Below are 20778 nucleotides of genomic sequence, written 5' to 3'. Positions count from 1 at the left end.
CCTGCTCCTATTCCTATTTCTTATGTTCTTATGTTTAAATATTATAATTACTGACCCGCCTCTCCAGAGTGGGTTACTTGGCCGACACCAACCCCGCCATGGTTAAACTGGAAGTAGGCGGGTTGGGGTTGGGTTTCAAATTTTTTTCAAATTTAAACCTGCCCCGCTCCCCCCCCCCCCAACCTGTGTACTCTCCCGCCCATTGTGGGATGGTTGAAATTACCCCCCCCCATGATGTCTGAAATGTAACAGGGCAGGATGTGCACACTATACACAATGATACAGTGGATGTGGTGGTATTGCTAATGATAAATCAGAGGATAGTCTCTCTTGTCTTCACGTTGCTGTTCTCGTGTTCTCCCAGTCGGGTGGTTTCTGTGCATGGAGCTCACCTGCTGACCCTGGAACTACACATGGGGACAGTGCACGACAGCTCGGAACAGCTACTCTCGCACTGCCCTGCCTCTTCCCCCTTCTCTCTTTTGTTTTCGACTCTTGAGTCCAATGCCCAACGTGACAGCAGTTCCTGCTTCTTCATTTACTGTTGCATTCTCTATCCTTTCCCCATCCGCAATGGTGGTGGGACGTTCAAACTTGTGTGTCCAGCAAGTCCTGGGGCTGATATTGTTTTGTCAATATATATATATATATACCTACCTTCATGACTGATAGTTTCTGAGGGGGCGGGGAGGGGCGGGGGGCGTTGTGTCCTTTCAATCACAGAAATCTCTCCACACATGGAGTTCATCTACATTAGTCAAATGAGGCTGAAATATAGAAATATTTTTTTTTTAAATCGCCAAAGGCAACGAAACCTGCTCTAGACATTGCCACCCTCTCAAACAACCACCTTCATCATGGTGCTGTGGGTTGGCTCAGCTCTCTAACTTAACAAAGACAATGTTTTTCCTGCTTCCTTGGAGAAGCTTCAGCATCACCGCAGCCAGTCTAATAGAGGTTGGTAGCTAGCCATGTTGGGAGGTGAACTATATTCTCCTATATTCCCTGTGCCACTGAAAATATTATCATTGACTTCTAGCCAGTTACCCGTTTCCCAATAATATTTGCCTTTTGCTTTAGAAGTCATGGCTGTTTCCTGAGAGTTTTGAGACTTTTGCATCAACAAAACAGCTTTCATAACTGGCACATGAGCTCCAGTAGAAACTGACTGCTGTGGTAGAACCACACTGCTCCAGTTAGCCTGTCCCTCTACCTGGATCCTTCATTATCACGTTAAAGCTGACTGCCTCTCATCAAGCAGCATTAATGAGGGTAACCCGGTTGTTTAACAAAAACAAATGTATTGAATCAAGGCCAACAGAAAACCCGAAATTCTCAACTAAATATCGCGACACGTTTGTGTGAAGCTTACTTTAGGGTCAGCGGCGAATGCCTTTACTTCACCGCTGATCACAAATTCAGGGCCATTGTTGCAAAGTTATTTCCAACTCGGCCAACTATGATCCATTTTGTCCCCAGTACAGCACCATGCGTACATCATTGTGTCTCTGTGGTGGTGATTCAAACTTTGGAGGAGAGTGGGGTACCACTAACTGTAAACAATATAATCCACCAGGCATGTGTAAAGTGGCATTATTTAATGCATTCTATTCATTTTAAGAGTTTTAAATATAATGAGGGCATTAAAATGCTACCATTCTTCTGGTTGGATGAGTTTAGATTTGGGGGCACCACTCGCTGCCTTCATATCATTCAGATTTCAGACACCTCATGTCCCCGCTTCATATAACTTCAGACTTTGCCTGTTTGAGGTAAATGAGTGTTGAGTGTTAGCTGTGGCTCTGTGGGTAGCGCACTTGCCTCTGAGTCAGAAGGTTGTGGATTCAAGTCCCACTCCAGCGACTTGAGCACAAAAATCCAGACTGACACTCCAGTGCAGTACTGAGGGAGTACTGCTCTGTCGGAGATGCCATCTTTTGGGTGAGACGTTAAACTAAGACCATGTCTGCCCTCTCAGGTGGACGTAAAAGGTCCCATGGCAGTATTTCGAAGAAGAGCAGGGGAGTTATCCCTGGTGTCCTGGCCAATGTTTATCACTCAATCAACATAACAAAAACATTTTTTCTGGTCATTATCACATTGCTGTTTATGGGAGCTTGCTCTGTGCAAATTGGCTGCCATGTTTCCCACATTACAACAGTGACAACACCCCGAAAGTACATCATTGACTGTAAAGTGTTTTGAGACATCTGGTGGTTGTGAAAGGCGCTATCTAAATTTCTTTCTTATTAAATATGGTGGCAAGCAGTGACTCTGAAGTTCACTATTGATCTGTGACAATTTAGCATTTGAATAATCCTGGGAGAGATCAAATCCAGAGTTTGAATTCTGTCGTTAAATGGTGTTGCTGCTTTTCCAAATTTATACACTGAACTGATGCTCTTTTAATAAACTGGTGAAGCACTGCTTGTCAAATGCTGCTGTCAAACAGCCACTGCAGCAATTGAGGGCTGGCAGCAGAGTCGCATCGTCTATGTTGCAATGATCTCAGTATTCCTTTTTCATCCTCCCAGAGGAGGGGTGCTTAGCTGTTCCAGAATCGATAAAACAAGATGCAACCCGCTCATCTATTGAAAATCAGGTTTTGAGACTGATGGTCGAAGTGTACAATAATTAGCTGTATGTTCTACAGTAGATTGCATGGGACTGGTTAAAAATTGGTTTGATTTTAAAATCTTGCATCTATTCCTGGATGAATTTGTTTGAATTAGAATTTCTAATTGGCACAGATTTATGGGTAAACTCAGAGTCGTTGCTGGATTACATACTTCTCTCCAACAGGCATAGGCAGTGAGCACTTCTGATGTTACATGAAGCGGGTATAGGCAGAGTCTGAAGTCTCTGAATGATACAACCTATCTGAATCAGATACATTTAAGTGGAGTAACCTGTGCTTGACTACATTGGTCGAGACTGATAAAGGTCAGGTGATTCTGTGTGATGTGGGTTAGTACCGATTTTCAAGGCAGGACGCCGAGGGTTAAACGTTAAAAAAAACAAAATGATTTGTGCTAATTGATGCTGGCCTTCTTGGGGTGATGATGAGTTCTTACTGGAAAGCTCTGTCCTGAGTGCATTAACAAGTGAAGAGATCTGTCTCTCTCTGTCTTGTGCTCATATTGCTGCAGACCTTGTTCCCTTTTACGTGCAGCTGCACAGATCTTGTGGTGAGGAATGCTGCCATTATGCACTGGCAGAGTGCCAACTTGGGGAGCTGAATCAGCGTTCCAAGGTTGGCATGGCTACCCAGACAAGCATTGTGAAATTGACTTTAAAAATAGCACCATGCACAGTGCCGAGTGTGCTGTCACATATTGTGAAGTTCTTTTGTGCACCGGTTTAACCTATTTGTGCAGTTGTACAATATTTTGCATTGTATTTGTAGGAGCATGCACTGATGTACTATGATTATGCTCAATAGATATGGTAATTTTAGAATCAGGGTGGTCACAGTGAGGGTGGGTTGGCAGTTGGACAGGAATGCACGGGGGCTACCCCAGCTGGTGAGGAGGGCCTTGTTTCCCAGCCCTCCTGACTACATGGTGCTTTTCTCGCTCCAGGCGGATGCATTACATTGTATACTTTGACTGGGTGTCCCATAGATGATGAATGCACACTATTGTGAAAGTGATGGAAGGCTTAACCACAGTGGAAAGATACACCTCCTTGTTACTGTAATGTATTTGCTTCATGGGTTATTTGCTTAAGAATTCATGGCAACACATTGCTATTAAGAACTAGTTGATTTATCAGCAAAAGATTTAACAATCACACTACACATTATCAGTTCATCCACCAGGCTCACAACCACCTGCCTCATCGGGGATCCCCCGAACCCAACAGGCTGGGGTTTTATTGAGGCTTGTGAACATCATGTGACTATCTAAGGCTCTCGCAGTGCAACACTTCTACAAACCTGTGAGCATACCCTCAGTAGAATTGTGGTAGAAATCCCTCGCCAGACCCAGCAGAATGGATCCGAGGAGATCTCGATATTGGCCACTAGACAGTTGTTGCATCCCAGACAGAATGGTTTGGAGGCCAGGCAGAAGGCGTGTAGGGAAATCCTGCTGCTTACTCTCTCTCATAAATCATTGCGTAGTCCAGGAAATGAAAAAGGTCCTTTAACAATGCTCAACAATTAAGCTGAGATTGTTTTCTCTGTTAATAAGGAAACCATTTTACATAGGACAGTAGCTTATTCTGTTCTGAACAGTCTATCCTGGAGTTAGGCTACAGCCAGCAGAATGTGACACTGCAATGAAGCAAATGCAAGCTGCACTGAGGCCGTTTATTGAGCATTTTCAATGTCAGATACTAAAGTATCCAAGGTACCAAAAGAGTATCATAACAGAACTGACAAATGACATTCTCCATTAACATAGATCAAAAGGCGAGTCCACTTTTGCACTGCAACTGTTCCGCATGTACGACAGCAGGAATGGGAAGCGGATGCTGACTTCTGGGTTTGGAATTCATTCTAGATCAATTCCAGAATGGACCGACTTTTGCACAAATGGACATTGGAAAACCTTTCCCCCTCTATCTCTCTAGAGCAGTGTGGCATTGTTGCATGCTCACCGTGTTTGTTTCTACAGTGTCGATACTGGAAGAAATCCCACGACCCCAAGAGTGAGAGTGAACGATACACGTTATATAAAGAGTGGGCTAGTTTTGGGCAGTTCTACAAGGAGCAGCCTCTGAACCTGATCAGGTAAGAGACTTTGGATCGACTCTATTGCATCGGGCTTGAGATTAAGGGGTCACAATTGCCCCTTACTATAAGGCCTCTGGCCGCCTGAAAGCAGCGGCCACGGGTTGGAGCGGAATGGTCGCGGAGGGGCCGCCATTTTTTAAATTGCCCACTGCACCCAATTTTCCATCTCGGCATGCATACGCCAACCCCTTCCCAACCGGCAGGGACCCCCTTGTGAAATTGCCCCTCGGGAAATTACCACTTTCCTGGTATTGCCCCGCGGGAGAGGCCCCGCCGCCGATCGGTGCCCCCGATAGCTTTTGCTGTTGGTACCATCTCTGTAGCATGGCGGCCCGGCCACCCTTAAAGTGGAGGGTGCACTGCCGCGGCCGCCATGTTTTTTTTTTGTCGGCTGACTGCCAGGTTGGTCTGGCAATTATGGTCACGGGTTCAGCCGGGCTGCCATTAGGCAGCCTGGCAGCCCCTCTTGGGTGCCAGGCTGCTGGCCCGGCCAAAACTCTCCTTGGTGGCCCAGTATTTGCCACTGAAGTGGCTGCAAAGTTCGCAGCGGCCCTACCTTTTAACTGAAGGGGAGAAATGTTGTGGCGCGCCAGCATGATGACATCATCAGCGCGCCAGCGCGATGACTGATAGCCTCGGCTACTCCGGCCCGCCCCCACTTCCAGCCCACTGCTGATGGCCATTCCGGCCCGCCCCTCTTCCGCCCTGCTCGAAAAAAAACCCCAAACTGCTGAATTTCGACGGCTAGACCGCCCCATTGCAGCAGTGGACAATTCCGGCCCCCACATCTCCTGCATGAAACTGTCCCCAATTGTGCTTTAAAATACAACCTCACTGAGAGCAGCCATCAGGGTGGTGAAGGTAGGAAATGGAGGTCAACTCGGTGTTAGTGCAGGGAAATCTGTTTAGTGTATAGCTAAGTGATATTGCCTATAAATAACTACACTTAAAATCTGCAACTGAAAGCAAGCAAACAGTTTTCTCAGCTGCAGTAATTATGAACCCAAGTTTCCACATGATTTGCGCCTGATTTTTAGGAGCAACTGGTGGAGAACGGACTATCTTAGAAATCGCAATTCTCCACATTTTTTTTTCTGCAGTTCTAGTCAGGTAGAACAGTTCCACTTTGGAACAGAATTTTTTCTTCAAAAGGGGGCGTGTCCGGCCACTGACGCCTGATATCAAAGTTTCCACAGTGAAAATGTACTCCAAACTAACTTAGAATGGAGCAAATGAAGATTTTTGTAGAACTGAAAAAACCTTGTCTACACATTAAAAAATCAGGCACAGGTTAAAAATTAGGCGTCCAGAACGAGGTGGGGGGGGGGGGGGGAGGGGGGGGAAGTCATTAAATTCTATAATAAATTCTTATTTATACTTCTACAAATATTATACAAATAAATCCAACCTGAATAAACATTTATAAGATTAAATAAACCATCTTCCTACCTGTGTGAAAGTGCTTCAGCCAGGGAGAATGCTGCAGGCATTTGTTCCCGCGGGGGGTGGGGAAGGAAACAGCCGTTCGTTCCCGCGGGAGGGGGGGTGGGGGGGGGGAGGAGGAGGCAGCCGTTCGTTCCCGCGGGAGGGGGGGGGGCGGGGGAGGAAGGAGACAGTGAGAAGGCTGCAAGAAGCCTCAGTGCTGATGTGCTGATGGCAATGTGCTTTTATTAAAAAATGTTCAAAAATTAAACAGCTACAAAGAACTACAATAATGGCCGAGTGCCAATGTTTCCTTCACACTGCGCGTGCGCGAACGCTCCAACGCGCACGCGCAGCGTTGCCGGCAGGAAAAAAACTAATTTAAATGGTACCCGCCCCCTCCCACTTATAAGAGTGTAGGCTCTGCCCCCCCGGGCGCCGCGCCAAACAGACAAGGAGCTGCAGGGCGCTCCAGAATCGCAAGTTTTTTTTCCGGCGCCGGGAGGGCGCCCGTTTTTTATCGTGTGGAAACTTGGGCCCATAAACTCAGCTAGTTCTCTTTTCCTCCAGAAGCGTAAACCCAATTGTTTGTAGGTTACCGAAGCAACCACCCGATTTACAACTGCCACATGACTGAGAACGGTGCCAGGAGGAAGCACAGATGAGGAAGAATAGTGGTGGGAGGCTGATGTAACTATATCCAATTGCAAGTGCTTGATTTGTACAGTAAATACAAAAATTGGAAAAGATTCCAGTTTTGCACACATCCTCCCTTCTAAGCACAACATTGTATTTGCACGACTCGGAGAGGCTGAAATTGCCCTTTTCTATAAGGGATCTGGCCACCTGAATGCGGCGACCATGGGTCAGTGCGGAATGGCCACCGCGTCTTCGCAGAGGGGCCACCATTTTTTAAATTGCCCTTCCTCAGGTTTGGAGTGGTCCGCCCGTTTTCCGGTCGGGGCGTGCAACCCCTTCCTGAAATTTCCTTTGGGAAATTGCCCCTTTCCTGGAATTGCCCTGTGGAAGTGGCACCGCCGCTGCCCGGTTCCCCCGACAGCTTTTGCTGTCGGTGCCCTGTCTGTGGCTTGGCGGCACAGCCACCCTTAAAGGGGAGGTGGCGCTGCTGTCAACGTCATGTTATTTATTTTTAACGGCCGACTGCCAGGTTGGGCCGACAATTATGGCCGTGGGTTTGGCCGGGCCGCCAACAGGCATCCTGGCACCCCCCTCTTGGGTGCCAGGCCACTAGCCCAGCCGAAACCCTCACTGATGGCCCAGTGTTTGCCACTAAAGTGGCTGCAGAGTTCGCAGTGGCCCTCCCTTTTAACTTTGAGCGTCAGCTACTCCACCCCGCCCCGATGATGAGGCCACCTCCGCCCCACTCCAAACAAAAAGCACGAAGTGCTGAATTTCTCCGGTTTGGCCGCCCCTTAATTTGTGGTGGCCGGAACACTTCAAGAGCAGTAGGTGTGACTCGTTTTGGGCAGTGTGCAATTTCAGCCCCATGGTCACTAAGCGCAATATGGTATCTACACACACCTTGTTCTCTAAGCACAATATGGTGTCTGCACGAACCATGGTTTCAAGATAGTTCACGCATGGCCCTCGAGTGGATCCTTTTCTGACCCGTTATTAATCACTCTCAGCTTCTTGTTCCCATTGATAATTTCTTCAATCTCCCCACGCCTCACATGTATCACCGGATGAATGAGTTTTTACATCGGTGCTAGTTCAGTTTGTATTCCAGGAGACTTGGGTTTGTGAGCCAGACAGAAGCAAAGCTAGATTTCCACTGCTAAATCTGCTGCCTTATCCTGGCGGCAGAATTCTAGAACCACAGAAAACTGAGGATAAGGGAACTGGCTTTAGCAAAGTAAATTAAGGAAGCCAATTCATTCATTGCATAGGATTACATAGGATATATGTCACAGAAATCGGCCATTAGGCAAAACCTGTCCATGTCAGTGTTTATGCTCCACTCGAGCCTCCTCCTGTCTTTCCTCATCTAAATCCATCATCATAGGCAGTCCCTCGGAATCGAGGAAGACTTGCTTCCACTCTTAAAATGAGTCCTTAGGTGCCTCAATAGTCCAATACGAGAGCTACAGTCCCTGTCACTGGTGGGACAGATAGTTGTTGAGGGTAAGGGAAGGTGGGACAGATTTGCATGACCCTCTATTCCCTTTTCCCTCATGCTTGTCTAGCCTCCCCTTAAATGCATCTATACTATTCTCATGAAGCACTCCATGTGGTAGTGAGTTCCACATTCTCAACACTCTTTTTGGATAAAGAATTTTCTTCTGAAATCCCTATTGGGCCTCTAGTTATGCTCTTCCCCATAAGTGGAAACATTCTCTCTCTCTCCACTCTATCAAAACCTTTCATAGTTTTAAAAAGCTCTAATAGGTAAGCCCTCAGCATTCTTTTTTCAAGAGAAAAGAGACCCAGCCTGTTCATTCTTTCCTGATATGTATAGCCTTGCATTTCTGGTATCATCCTTGTAAATCTTCTCTGCACCCTCTCCAGTGCCTCTATATCCTTTTTATAATATGACGCCGAGGACTCAAAGTATGGTCTAACCAAGGTTCAATTCAGGTCAAGCAAAACTTCCCTACTTTTCAATTCTATACCTCTAGAAATAAATGTTAGTGCTTGTTTTTTTTTTAAAACAGCCTTGCTAACCAGTGTCGCAAGGTGTCTTTGCGATGTGTGTATTTGTACTCTGAGATCCCTCTGTTCTTCTATCCCACCTAGATTCGCACGCTCCAAGTAATAAGTGACCTCCCTATTCTTCCTACCAAAATATAATACCTCACATTTATCTGTGTTGAACTTCATTTGCCAATTATATGCTGATTCTGCAAGTTTATTAATGTCCTCCTGTAATTTGTTGCAGTCCTTCTCAGTATTGACTATTTCCTCCCCCCTCCAATTTGGTGTCATCTGCAAATTTTGACATTGTGTCTAAAATGTTAATATGAATTGTGAACAACAGTGGTCCCAGCACTACCCACCTTCTGCCACTGTGAATAGCTACTTTTTACCCCTACTCTCTGTTTTCTGTCTTGAAGCCAGCTAGCTATCCATTCTGCTACTTGTCCCCTGACACCGCATTCTTTGACCTTGTTCATCTGTCTGTTATGGGGTACCTTATCGAAGGCCTTTTGAAAATCTAGATAAATTGTACCATTGTCTACTCTCTGTTACCTCTTCAAAAATTTCAATGAAGTTGGTCAAGCAAGACTTTCCATTTTGAAATCTGTACAGACTATTCATTATATTTTTGGTTTCTAGATGTTCTTTTAGTTTCTCCTTTAGTACAGATTCCATTATTTTTCCTACCACTGCTAAGTTGACTGGTCTATAATTCTCTGAACATGTTCTAATCCGTTCTTAAATATAGGAATTACATTAGCTGTCTGCTAGACCTCTGGCACTACACCTTTTTTGAATGAAATATTAAATATGTGTAGTAATGCCTCTGCTATTTCTCCCTAGATTCTTTTAAAATGAGTGGATACAGTCCATCTGGACCAGGCGTTTTATCCTGAGTTTGATTAGCTTATTTAATATAGCCCCCTATTTTTATTTTAAGTGCACTTATCTCATTACTAATCTCATCAGCCAATGTTATGCCCACCTGTTCTACCTCCCTGGTAAATACTGAAGCAAAATAATTATTTTATATTTCTGCCATCTCTCTATCATTATCTGTGGTATTATCCTGTCTATCCCTTAATGGCTCTATTCCCATCCCAGCCTTTTTTTTATTGATGTGCCTGTAAAATATGTTATTTTGTTTTATGTAATTTAATTCCATAGTTCCTCTTTGCCTTCCTAATTGTTTTTTGACCTCTCCTAATCTCTTCGTATTCTCCTTTATCATGCACTCTAATCTATTACCTTGGTTTTCATCATACTAAATTGCCCTTCTCCATTATCATCTTAAAGCGTATTATATTATGGTCACTATTGCCTAGATGTTCCGCTACTTTTACTTCTCTTATCTGCTCTAGTTCATTCCCCATTACAAGATCCCATAGCAAATCCTCCCTTGTTGGACTTTTTATATATTGGTTTAGAAAGGAGTCCTGTACACATTGTAGGAGCTCCATTCACTTATACCCTATGTCTACCTATTGTGTCCAATTAATATCAGGCTAATTAAAATCCCCTATGATTATTATTCTTTGTTTTTTTTTACTCATTTCCCTAATTTGTTTGCATATTTTTTCCTCCACCTCCCTTCCATGATTATGTGGTCTGTAGACTACACTTATTAGTGTGATTGATCGTTTATTATCTTTTTTCTCTATCCATATGGATTCTATTTTTATCTTGCTAATAGCTGCGTCAATTTTTTCTACTGCCATTAAGGTTATCCCTAATAAGTAGATCTATTCCACCTTCAATTTTCCTTCTCTATCTTTTCTAAATATGTTATACACTGCAATGTTTAATTCCCAGTCCTGATTTTTCTGTAGCCATAGCTCAGTAATCCCTACTATGTCTGGTTCCTCGCAATGTATTATTGCCTCCAGTTGCCCTGTTTTGTTACGGACAGTTTAATTCATTTTTAATAGGATTTCCTCTCACTTTATGTTTAACCATCTTTTTAGACTCCTGTGGGCCGAAATTTACCCCCACCGGCAACGGGTTTTTCCTGTATTTTCACCGATGCGGTTGATACGGTGGCCTTTTGCGCGAAATTCAGTTCTGTTTTTTTTCGAGCAGAGCAGAAGTCAGTCATAATGGGGCCAGAAGTGGGACGGAGAGCAGAAAATCGGTTATAAGAGGGGGGGGAAGTGAGGGCGGGCAGAGTGTCTGTGTGAGCTCTGCGATTATTTTAGTTAGGTTCACTGGGCCACCAGGGAAGGTTTTGGCCAGGCCAGCAGCCTGGCATCCAAGAGGGGGTGCCAGGCTGCCTGTTGGTGACCCGGCCGAAGCTGGGGGTATAATTCTCGGGCCGGGCAGTTGACCGGCAAAAAAAAAAAGATGGCGGCCACAGCAGTGCGGCCTCCGCTTTAATGGCAGTCATTCCGCCATTTTACACACACTGCAAACACAGAGCACCGACAGAAAAAACTATCCGGGGCACTGAACGGCAGCCGCAAGATTTTTTGGGTGAATCTTGCTTGCCGGGCTAGAGATCAGCGGTGCTTTCTTTGATGACTCACTTAGGAAGGTTCAGCAGCAGTCGGGTGGAAGTGGGGACTGCTGGAAAAACCAGCGAGGAGAATTTCACGAACGGCGGCTATTCGACAAAAAAATTCGACACGCCGTATGGCCACCAGAAAGGATAACTGGCTTTATTGGGAGGCTGAATTTCGGCCCCCTTTTCTATAGCTTTAGTTAATTCCTTGGCATCAATGTACTTCCTTACTTTATTATTTCCTATGGTCTCTTTTCCGGTTTTGTTTATATTTAGGCTAGTTACATTTCTTGTAGATCTTCCCCCTATCTTACTAGCTTAAAGCCTTTGCCACCTTCCTATTTACTCTTTCTGCTCGGTTCAGGTGGCATCATCTTGGGACAGCTCCTCCCTGTCCCAGAACTGGTGCCAGTGTCCCATGAAAAGGAACCCTTTTTTCCTACATTAGCCGTTTAGCCACATGTTAATTGAATCAGGTTAGTTGAAGCCAGTCTCCAAGAATCCAAGCTTTAAAAAAAAAAAAATTTGGCCAGTGTTCAAACATCTTTCCATCAATACTCGTTTTCACACCATATTCTCCTGCTGTCTGCCTGCCTCTGTTCTTTGATTACTTTCCTCTTTTTAAAACATTTTTTTCTCATGATGTGTATTTTTTCTAATGATGCACTGAAAAGAAAGGCCAGATTTATTGGTCATTTCTAGTTTCGTGAAATTGCCTTTACAACTGGATGCCTTGGGTAGGTCACTTCAGAGGGCATCTCAGAGTCAACCACTCCTCTTTACCCTCTTTTTGTTCTGGTCTAATTTAAGGTGAAGTCCTATGTTGGAACATCAGTTATGTAGCCTATTTTGGTTTGATAGGTGACCACTAACATAAAGCTGATTTTCCACATATGCATTATGAGCAGGAAGCTTTTCCTGGCCAGTGGGAAACGCTATCTCTGGGAGTGTACATTTGGAAAATCGTCTCTCAACAAAGGACTTTAGAATCCCCAGCACTTATCAGATTATTCTGATTTTTAAAAATTGAGTTCATGTACTGTTTAGCTTCTCTGTTTCTCCCTTCTAGAAAGTACTATGGAGAGAAGATTGGAATATATTTTGCCTGGCTTGGTTTTTACACAGAAATGTTGGGAATTGCAGGCGCTGTTGGCTTCATCTGCTTTCTGTATGGCTGCATAACCAAGGATGGCAATGCATGGAGGTAAGCTTCCCCATCAATTCTGAATCGATAACACTGGAGCAATTGAGACAGAAGTATTTTTTTGTACTCTTGTACGCGGAATACAAACCAAGGACAATGAGCCCCTTACTGATGATTCAACGCATTGCCCAGTGTGCGACTGAGCGTTACATAATATAAGAAATAGGAGCAGCAGTAGGCCATTTGGCCCCTCAAGCCTACTCCACCATTCAATAAGATCATGGCTGATCTGATCTTGGCCTCAACTCCACTTTCCTGCCCGCTCCCCATTACTCTTGACTGCCTTATCATTCAAAAATCTTGTCTATCTCCACCTGAAAAAATTTCAATGATCCAGCCTCCACAGCTCTCTGGGGTAGAGAATTCCAAAGATTCACGACCCTCTGAGAGACGAAATTCCTCCTCACCTCCATTTTAAATGGGCGACCCTTATTCTGAAACTATGAATATAGTTCTAGATCCCCCCACGTCAGGAAATCTCCTCTCTGCATCGACCTTGTCAAGCCCCTTCAAAATCTTATACGTATCACCTCTCATTCTTCTAAACTCCAATGAGTATAGGCTCAACCTTTCTTCATAAGCTTTTAAAAGCCAGCAAAGAATGACTAAAAAATGATTAAGAAAGGGAATATAGACTATGAAAGCAAACTAGCACAAAATATAAAAACAGATAGGAAGAGTTTCTATATAAAAAGCAAAAGAGTGGCTAAAGTAAATGTTGGTCCCTTAGATGACGAGACTGGGGAATTAGTAATGGGGAACATGGAGATAACAGAAATACTAAACAACTATTTTGTATCAGTTTTTAGGGTAGAGGACACTAACAATATTCCAACAGTGGATAGTCAAGGGTCTATAGCGGGGGAGGAACTTAACAATCACTAAGGAGGTGGTACTCAGTAAGATAATGGGACTTAAAGGTAGATAAATCCCTTGAACCTGATGGCTTGCATCCTAGGGTCTTAAGAGAAGTAGCGGCAGGGATTGTGGATGTATTGGTTGTAATCTACCAAAATTCCCTGGATTCTGGGGAGGTCCCAGCAGATTGGAAAACTGCAAATGTAACACCCCTATTCAAGGAAGCAGACAAAAAGCAGGAAACTATAGACCAGTTAGCCTAACATCTGTGGTTGGGAAAATGTCGGGGAAGCAGTAACAGGACATTTGGAAAAGTAAAATTTGGTCAGGCAAAGTCAGCATGGATTTATGAAGGGGAAATCATGTTTGAAAAATTTGCTGGAATTCTTTGAGGATGTAACGGACAGAGTGGATAAAGGGTAACCAGTGGATGTGGTGTCTTTGGACTTCCAGAAGACATTTGACAAGACGCCACAAAAAGGTTACTGCACAAGATAAAAGTTCACGGGGTTGGGGGTAATAAATTAGCATGGATAGAAGATTGGCTGACAGAAAACAGAGAGTCGGGATAAGTGGGTGGTTCTCTGGTTGGCAATCAGTAATGAGTGGGGTGCCGCAGGGATCAGTGCTGGGACTCCAACTACTTACAATCCATATTAACGATTTGGAAGAGTGGACTGTGTGTAACGTAGCCAAGTTTGCTGACGATACAAAGATGGAAGGAAGGGTAATGTGTGAGGAGGACATAGGCAGGCTAAGTGAGTGGGCAAGATGGAGTATAATGTTGGAAAATGTGAGGTCATGCCCTTTTGCAGAAAAATTCAAAGAGCAAGTTATTATTTAAATGGAGAAAGATTGCAAAGTGCTGCAGTACAGCGGGACCTGGGGTTACTTGTTCATGAAACACAGAACGATAGTATGCAGGTACAGCAAGTGATCAGGCAGACCAATGGAATCTTGGCCTTTATTGCAAAGGGGATGGAGTATAAAAGCAGGGAAGTCTTGTTACAGCTGTACAGGGTATTGGTGAGGCCACACCTGGAATACTGCGTGCAGTTTTGGTTTCCATATTTACGAAAGGATATACTTGCTGTGGAGGCAGTTCAGAAAAGGTTCGCTAGGTTGATCCCGGGGATGACTGGGTTGTCTTATGAGGAAAGGTTGAGTAGGTTGGGCCTCTACTCATTGGAATTCAGAAGAATGAAAGGTGATCTTATAGAAATGTGTAAGATTATGAGGGGGCTTGACAAGGTAAATGCAGAGAGGATGTTTCCACTGGTGGGGGAGACTAGAACGAGAGGGCATGATCTTAGGATAATGGGCCGCCCATTTAGAACTGAGATGAGGAGAAATTTCTTCTCAGGGTTGTGAATCTGTGGAAGTCGCTGCCTCCAAGAGCTGTGGAAGCTGAGACATTAAATAAATTTTAGACAGAAATAGTTTCTTAAACGATAAGGGATTATGGAGAGCGGGCAGGGCAGTGGAGCTGAGTCCATGATCAGATCAGCCATGATCTTATTGAATGGCAGAGCAGGCTGGAGGGGCCTTTTGGCTCCTATTTCTTATGTTCTTAGGTTCTTAAGACAAACCCTTCATCTCAGGAATCAACCTTGTGAACCTTCTCTGAACTACCTCCAATGGAAGTATATCCCTCCTTAAATACGGAGACCAAAACTATACACAGTATCCAGGTGTAGTCTCACCAATGCCCTGTACAGTTGTCGCAGGACTTCCCTACTTTTATATTCCATCCCCCTTGCAATAAAGGCTAATATTATTAGGGAGGGTTTAAACTAGCTTGGCAGGGGATGGGAACCTGAAACTAGAATCAGTAGGGAGTTGAGTCAAGCTACAATTAGAAAGCAAAAATAAAGAAAGTGAGTTTGAAGAAGAGGGGAAACAAGCAGCACAAAAGGTTAAAAAAACAAACTTAAAGGCACTTTATCTAAATGCACGTAGCATTTGTAACAAGATGCATGAGTTGACGGAACAAATTGAGACAAATGGGTATGATCTGATAGTCATTACAGAGACGTGGTTGCAAGGTGACCAGGACTGGGATTTAAATATTCAGAGGTACTTCACAATCCGGAAAGACAGACAGGAAGGAAAAGGAGGTGGGATAGCTCTATTGATAAAAGATGGAATCACTGCAATAGTACATTAAATTAAAAAGTTAAATTAAAAAGTAGGACCTCAAAGGTAGTAATCTCAGGATTGCTACCAGTGCCACGTGCTAGTCAGAGTAGGAATTGCAGGAAAGCTAAGATGAATACTATTGTGTTCCTAACACAGATGAGGCTGCACACAGGGAGGTTAAAGTAACAGTGACCGCAATCTTTAATAAGACACTCCAGAGTGAGGAACAGGCCTTAGGGGCCGGCTTATATACAGTGCTCCCAAGGAATGCTGGGATCCCTTGGGACTTCAGGGGATGAGCCCCCTGCTGGCAGAACATGGGAGTGCATGCTTTACAGATACACAACATCACTCCCCCCCCGCCACCCCCCGCCCCCCAAAAGTCAAAGTGAAAACTATTTACAAGGTGAGGCGGTCAGGAACCTTTCTTTCCCTGGTGGACAGCCTCGGTACAAATGTCTGTTCTGGTGTGTTGGCTGTGCCCTCGCTGGGCTGGCGTGTTGTTGGCCCTGCAGGGCTGCTGGGTGAGCCTGGCCTTGCTGGGCTGTTGGGCATGATGGATTCTATTTCCTGGTCCGGCATGGTGTCGTTGGTCTTTTGGGTGTGTGTTGTGGGCTCGAAAAAGGTGGTGTCTGCTGAGCATTGTTCAGGGCAGTCTGAACCGCAGCCTCGTTTGGTCCAGGTGCTTTCTACAAATTTGTCTATTGTCTAGTTTGACTACAAACACCCTATTCCCTTCTTTAGCTATCACCGTGTCTGCGATCCACTTGGGACCATGTCAATAGTTTAGCACATACACAGGGTCATTCAGATCAGTTTCCCGTGATACAGTGGCGCGACCATCGTTTACATTTTGTTGCTGCCGCCTGCCCTCTACCTGATCATGCAGGTTGGGGTGAACCAACGAGAGTCTGGTTTTAAGTGTCCTTTTCATAAGTAGCTCAGCCGGGAGCACCCCTGTGAGCCAGTGGGGTCTCGTGCGGTAGCTGAGCAGTACTCGGGACAGGCGGGTTTGGAGTGAGCCTTCTGTGACTCGTTTAAGGCTCTGTTTGATGGTTGGTACTGCCTGCTCTGCCTGCCCATTGGAGGCTGGTTTAAACGAGGCCGAGGTGACATGTTTGATCCCATTACGGATCATGAAATCTTTAAATTCGGCACTGGTGAAACATGGCCCGTTGTCACTGACCAGTATGTCAGGCAGGCCGTGGGTGGCAAACATGGCCCTCAGGCTTTCAATGGTGGCAGTGGCAGTGCTTCCCGACATTATTTCAGATTCAATCCATTTTGAAAAAGCATCCACTGTTGTGGAAACATATTTCCGAGACTGTATTTAAAGAGAGGTTTATTAAATCCGAGAGAAAGCTTTGGGAGAAATTTTAGAGACCCGTGTCTGCTGAACCACCTTCTCAATTTGAAATCGCCTGTGAGGTTCCTTTATCTTACAAATTATGTCACTTTACATCACGTGCCTTGGCAACAGTCCTTATATCCAATCATCGCATTACTAGGTTTACAAAGCTTTTCATACAATTACTGTTCAAGGCTGGGCTCTTGATATAAGCCAGCCTCGCATTGTGACAGGCCAGTATACACATACAAGAGGACTAATTCCCCTGTTATCACAGAAAAAACAAGTGGCAGGCTTCCTATAACCAGTAAAGGCAAGCATACAATAATGCATCAGTATTGTCTCTTACAAAATTCATTCAAGTGGGACAAATATTTGGTATACTAGTCAAGTGTCCCCCTAGGCTTTATTATGTCCATAAATCTGCTCCAACAGTTCCCCCTTTTGGTCCTGGAGGATGTTCACGAAATCCAGAACACCACAATGATGGTAGCATGGTGTTATCTGGCCTTTGGGGTATATTACTTCCCTGGTGTTCCGTATGTCCACCTTGCCTGTAGCTCTAGGCTACCCTTCAAAGATAGTGGTCGGTGTCAACATCATCTGTTTCTTCATCCTTTGTGTCTTCAGGTATTTCCATCAGGTGTACTTCCTCTTCGGCGATTACACTGGCTAATGGCATTAGTCGGGCCATCATAACTTTACAGCAGATATTAAAACACCCGATAATCAGACAGCAAGTAATTATTATTACAACCAGAATAATTACTCCATGCATAAGATAGGACCCCCAGGATTCCCCTAATAGTCAGTCAAACCAGCCAGGTCCTCCTACTGGCGTGGATAACTTCTTTACCTCCCTTCTTATGTGATCAGCGAGGTTGGTTATGTTTTCTGACTTATCGGGAATGTAAGTGCAACATTCAGCTCCAATTAAGGCACATGTGCCCCCACTTTGTGCTAGTATATAATCTAGGGCCATTCGGTTCTGGAGTACCATTGTGCGTATGGCTACCATTTCAGCCATTATGCCCTCCATTGCTTCAGCAGTGTCGTTAGCTATCCGTTCCAGTACTCTCTCTAGGTTACGTAATTCATCCATGGTGCGTCCTATCCCGAATGGGAGCATCATGACCCCAAATAGCCTCTCTACCGGGGTAAGATCTCGTCTTAGTCGATCTGGCGTCTGTACTTCTGCTAAAGTACGTACCCGTCTGACGAAGGGGACCACATATCCCAAATAATAGGACCCCCTCCAGTCCTGAGGCAACCAGGGGTAGGCCTTGTGCCCACACACAAAATAAGTGCCATTGTATGCTGTTAGATTTGATCCCAATCTCTCTCTCTCAGCCCCCGTCGCCACCTAATTTTAGGCTCCCAGTCCTGGCTACTTGTCTGATTCTTCAAACCCTTCATTTCAAAGAACCCCTGGTTTGTTGTTTTGCTGTCTGTTATGTTCCACCTGGTGAGGTTAAAGTGTTGCATACAATTGCTATATCCTGCTACAAACCTGTTTTCTCACCAGTCAGGTTTCTAGTGAAACAAATGTCAGCGGTGGGCCTTCCAACTCCTGAGGTGTTGGTCAAAACCAGGAACGGGGGTCGTACCGACCTATTATATTCCGGCTGGTACCATCCGTCAAATGCATCCAAAAGGTAACCCCCCCGATCTCCACGTTTCTTTATCCCCACTCTGATTCCAAGTATCATTTACTTCTCCTGTACCGTTTTGTCGCATTACCCACTCCGCTACTTCCGAAATGTTAAGGGAGATTGACCTCAAGGGGATGCCTCCTTTGCTATGTATGGGGATGTGCAAACATACCCAGCAACTAGAAAGGTTCCCAATTTGCGCATAAATATAAGACATGTACAAAAAGGTATTCACATGTAACTCTCGCTTCGGTCTAGCTAGCAGGCCAGACCTAACACGAACTATGATGATCGCACCGATCGCAACATATAATTTCATCTTATTACTCTATATTTAACAAATAGTCAAAGGCAAAATGGCCGTATGGCTTGCTTGAAGAATCTCTCGCTGTCAATCTGTAAATGGACAACAACAACAACTAATACGTGTGCTAAACGGCTGGTTGCTTCCATTGCCCGTTCCCTTTAATATCGATGCAGGCACAAGTATCCCCACGGATTATAACCTCATATGGTCCTATCCATTTTGGGGCAAACCCCGATTTTCCCGGGAGGACCCTTACCATAACGCGACTTCCTGCCAACGGGACTTCAGGGAGCTTTGTAAGCTCTGCTTCCGCGTCTCTTTCTTCCTGATTGTCCCTAACTAATTTACGCATCCCTTTTAATTGAGTACTTAGTTCCAAAACGTACCATTTTTTTTGGTCTTTTAATGGGCCTACATCGGCTCCGTCTGTTATGATGTTCTCTGTTAATTGCATCGCCCTTCCGGTCATTAGTTCATAAGGGGTTAATCCGGTTGTCCGGTTTGTCGTGGCTCTTAACTTCATCAATATAATGGGTAATACTTCCGTCCACGTTTTTCCTGACGTTTGCATGGCCTTTGCCAGGGCGTTTTTTTTGAGGGTACGGTTCATGCGCTCTACCATTCCAGAACTCTGCGGGTGGTAGGGGATGTGGAATTTTTGTTTTATGCCCATCAGCTGGCATATTGTTTTTACAATCTTCCCAGTGAAATGGATGCCTTGGTCAAAATCTATTTGAAGAGGCACTCCCCATCGGGGAATCACCAGCTCGGTCAATATCCTTGCCACTGTTGAGGCAGTGCAATCACGTGTGGGGAAAGCTTCCACCCACCGGGTAAATTGATCTATAATCACTAGGCAATATCTTTTTCCATGGGATGGGGGCAAAGGACCTGTGAAATCAATTTGTGCGTGTTTCCATGGCCCCAGTGGACGGGGCTGGTGTCCCATTTTAATTTTAATGGGCCTGCCTGGATTATATTTTGCGCACGTAACGCATCGATGGCAATGTTTGGCGATAACTCTCCCCATCCCTTTCCACCACCAATCTCTCCCAAGACTCCCGGTCATGGCCTCTCGTCCTGAATGAGACAGGCCATAATGCAACTCCAATAAGGTATTCTGTATGGATTCAGGCGCCATTACCTTGTCGTTTCCTCTCCAAACGTTATCCTTCCCTTGCGTTGCGCCCTGCTTTGTCCACATACCTATTTCCTCCTCAGAAGTGTCCTGGTGTAGTTTCTCAATACTTATCTGTTGGTCTCAGGCCCCAGCGGCACTGACTGAGGCTTCCTCACTCTCTTCTTGTTCTAACGCCTTCTGTGCAGCTACGTCTGCAGCTTTATTTCCCCGGTGACTCAGCCAATCTGGACTGGTTCGGTCCGGCTCCCTCTTGTGGGCTTTAATTTTAATATCCGCTACCTGTTTTGGTTTATTACTGGCTGCTAAAAGAGCTTCTATTCTCAGCTGATGTACACAACTCCTCATACGACTTATCTGTGGGTTTCACCGGAGCCAGAAGATTCTTCATGAGGCTGTAGGTCGGTGCCCCGCAGACTGTGAGGAGGAACGCTCTCCTTTTTGCAGCGCTTCCTTCTCCGTCCAGGTCGTTGGCTACAAAGTACTGGTCGAGCCATTCGACATAGGCTTCCCAGTCCTCACCCTCCAACAAGTTCTCCAGGATGCCCACAGTTTGCTGTATCTTTGCGTTGGACTCGTATTCTCGTCACCAGTTATTGTGTTCCTAACACAGATGAGGCTGCACACAGGAAGGTTTAAGTAACAGTGACCTCAGTCTTTAATAAGAGTGAGGAACAGGCTTTAGGAGCTGGCTTATATACAGTGCTCCCAAGGGATGCTGGGATCCGTTGGGACTTCAGGGGATGCGCTCCCTGGTGGCGGAACATGGGAGTGCATGCTTTACAGATACACAACAAATACGTGGCTTGAGGAATGG

At 45.1% G+C, this 20778-nt stretch overlaps 1 protein-coding gene across 8 annotated transcripts in view; it reads left to right on the top strand.

The window, feature by feature from the left end:
• ano5a (anoctamin 5a) overlaps window positions 1–20778 on the top strand; it is a 263256-nt gene that overhangs the window by 184413 nt on the left and 58065 nt on the right. For all 8 annotated transcript variants that reach the window (XM_070899713.1, XM_070899709.1, XM_070899714.1 and 5 more), the window contains 2 exons: window positions 4620–4735; window positions 12385–12519. In XM_070899713.1, the coding sequence (XP_070755814.1) occupies window positions 4620–4735; window positions 12385–12519 (251 nt within the window). The remainder of the gene's footprint in view (window positions 1–4619; window positions 4736–12384; window positions 12520–20778) is intronic.

Source organism: Pristiophorus japonicus, chromosome 14 (assembly GCF_044704955.1).
Source record: "Pristiophorus japonicus isolate sPriJap1 chromosome 14, sPriJap1.hap1, whole genome shotgun sequence".
Classification (NCBI taxonomy): domain Eukaryota; kingdom Metazoa; phylum Chordata; class Chondrichthyes; family Pristiophoridae; genus Pristiophorus; species Pristiophorus japonicus.
This window is presented reverse-complemented; position numbering and strand designations above follow the sequence as displayed.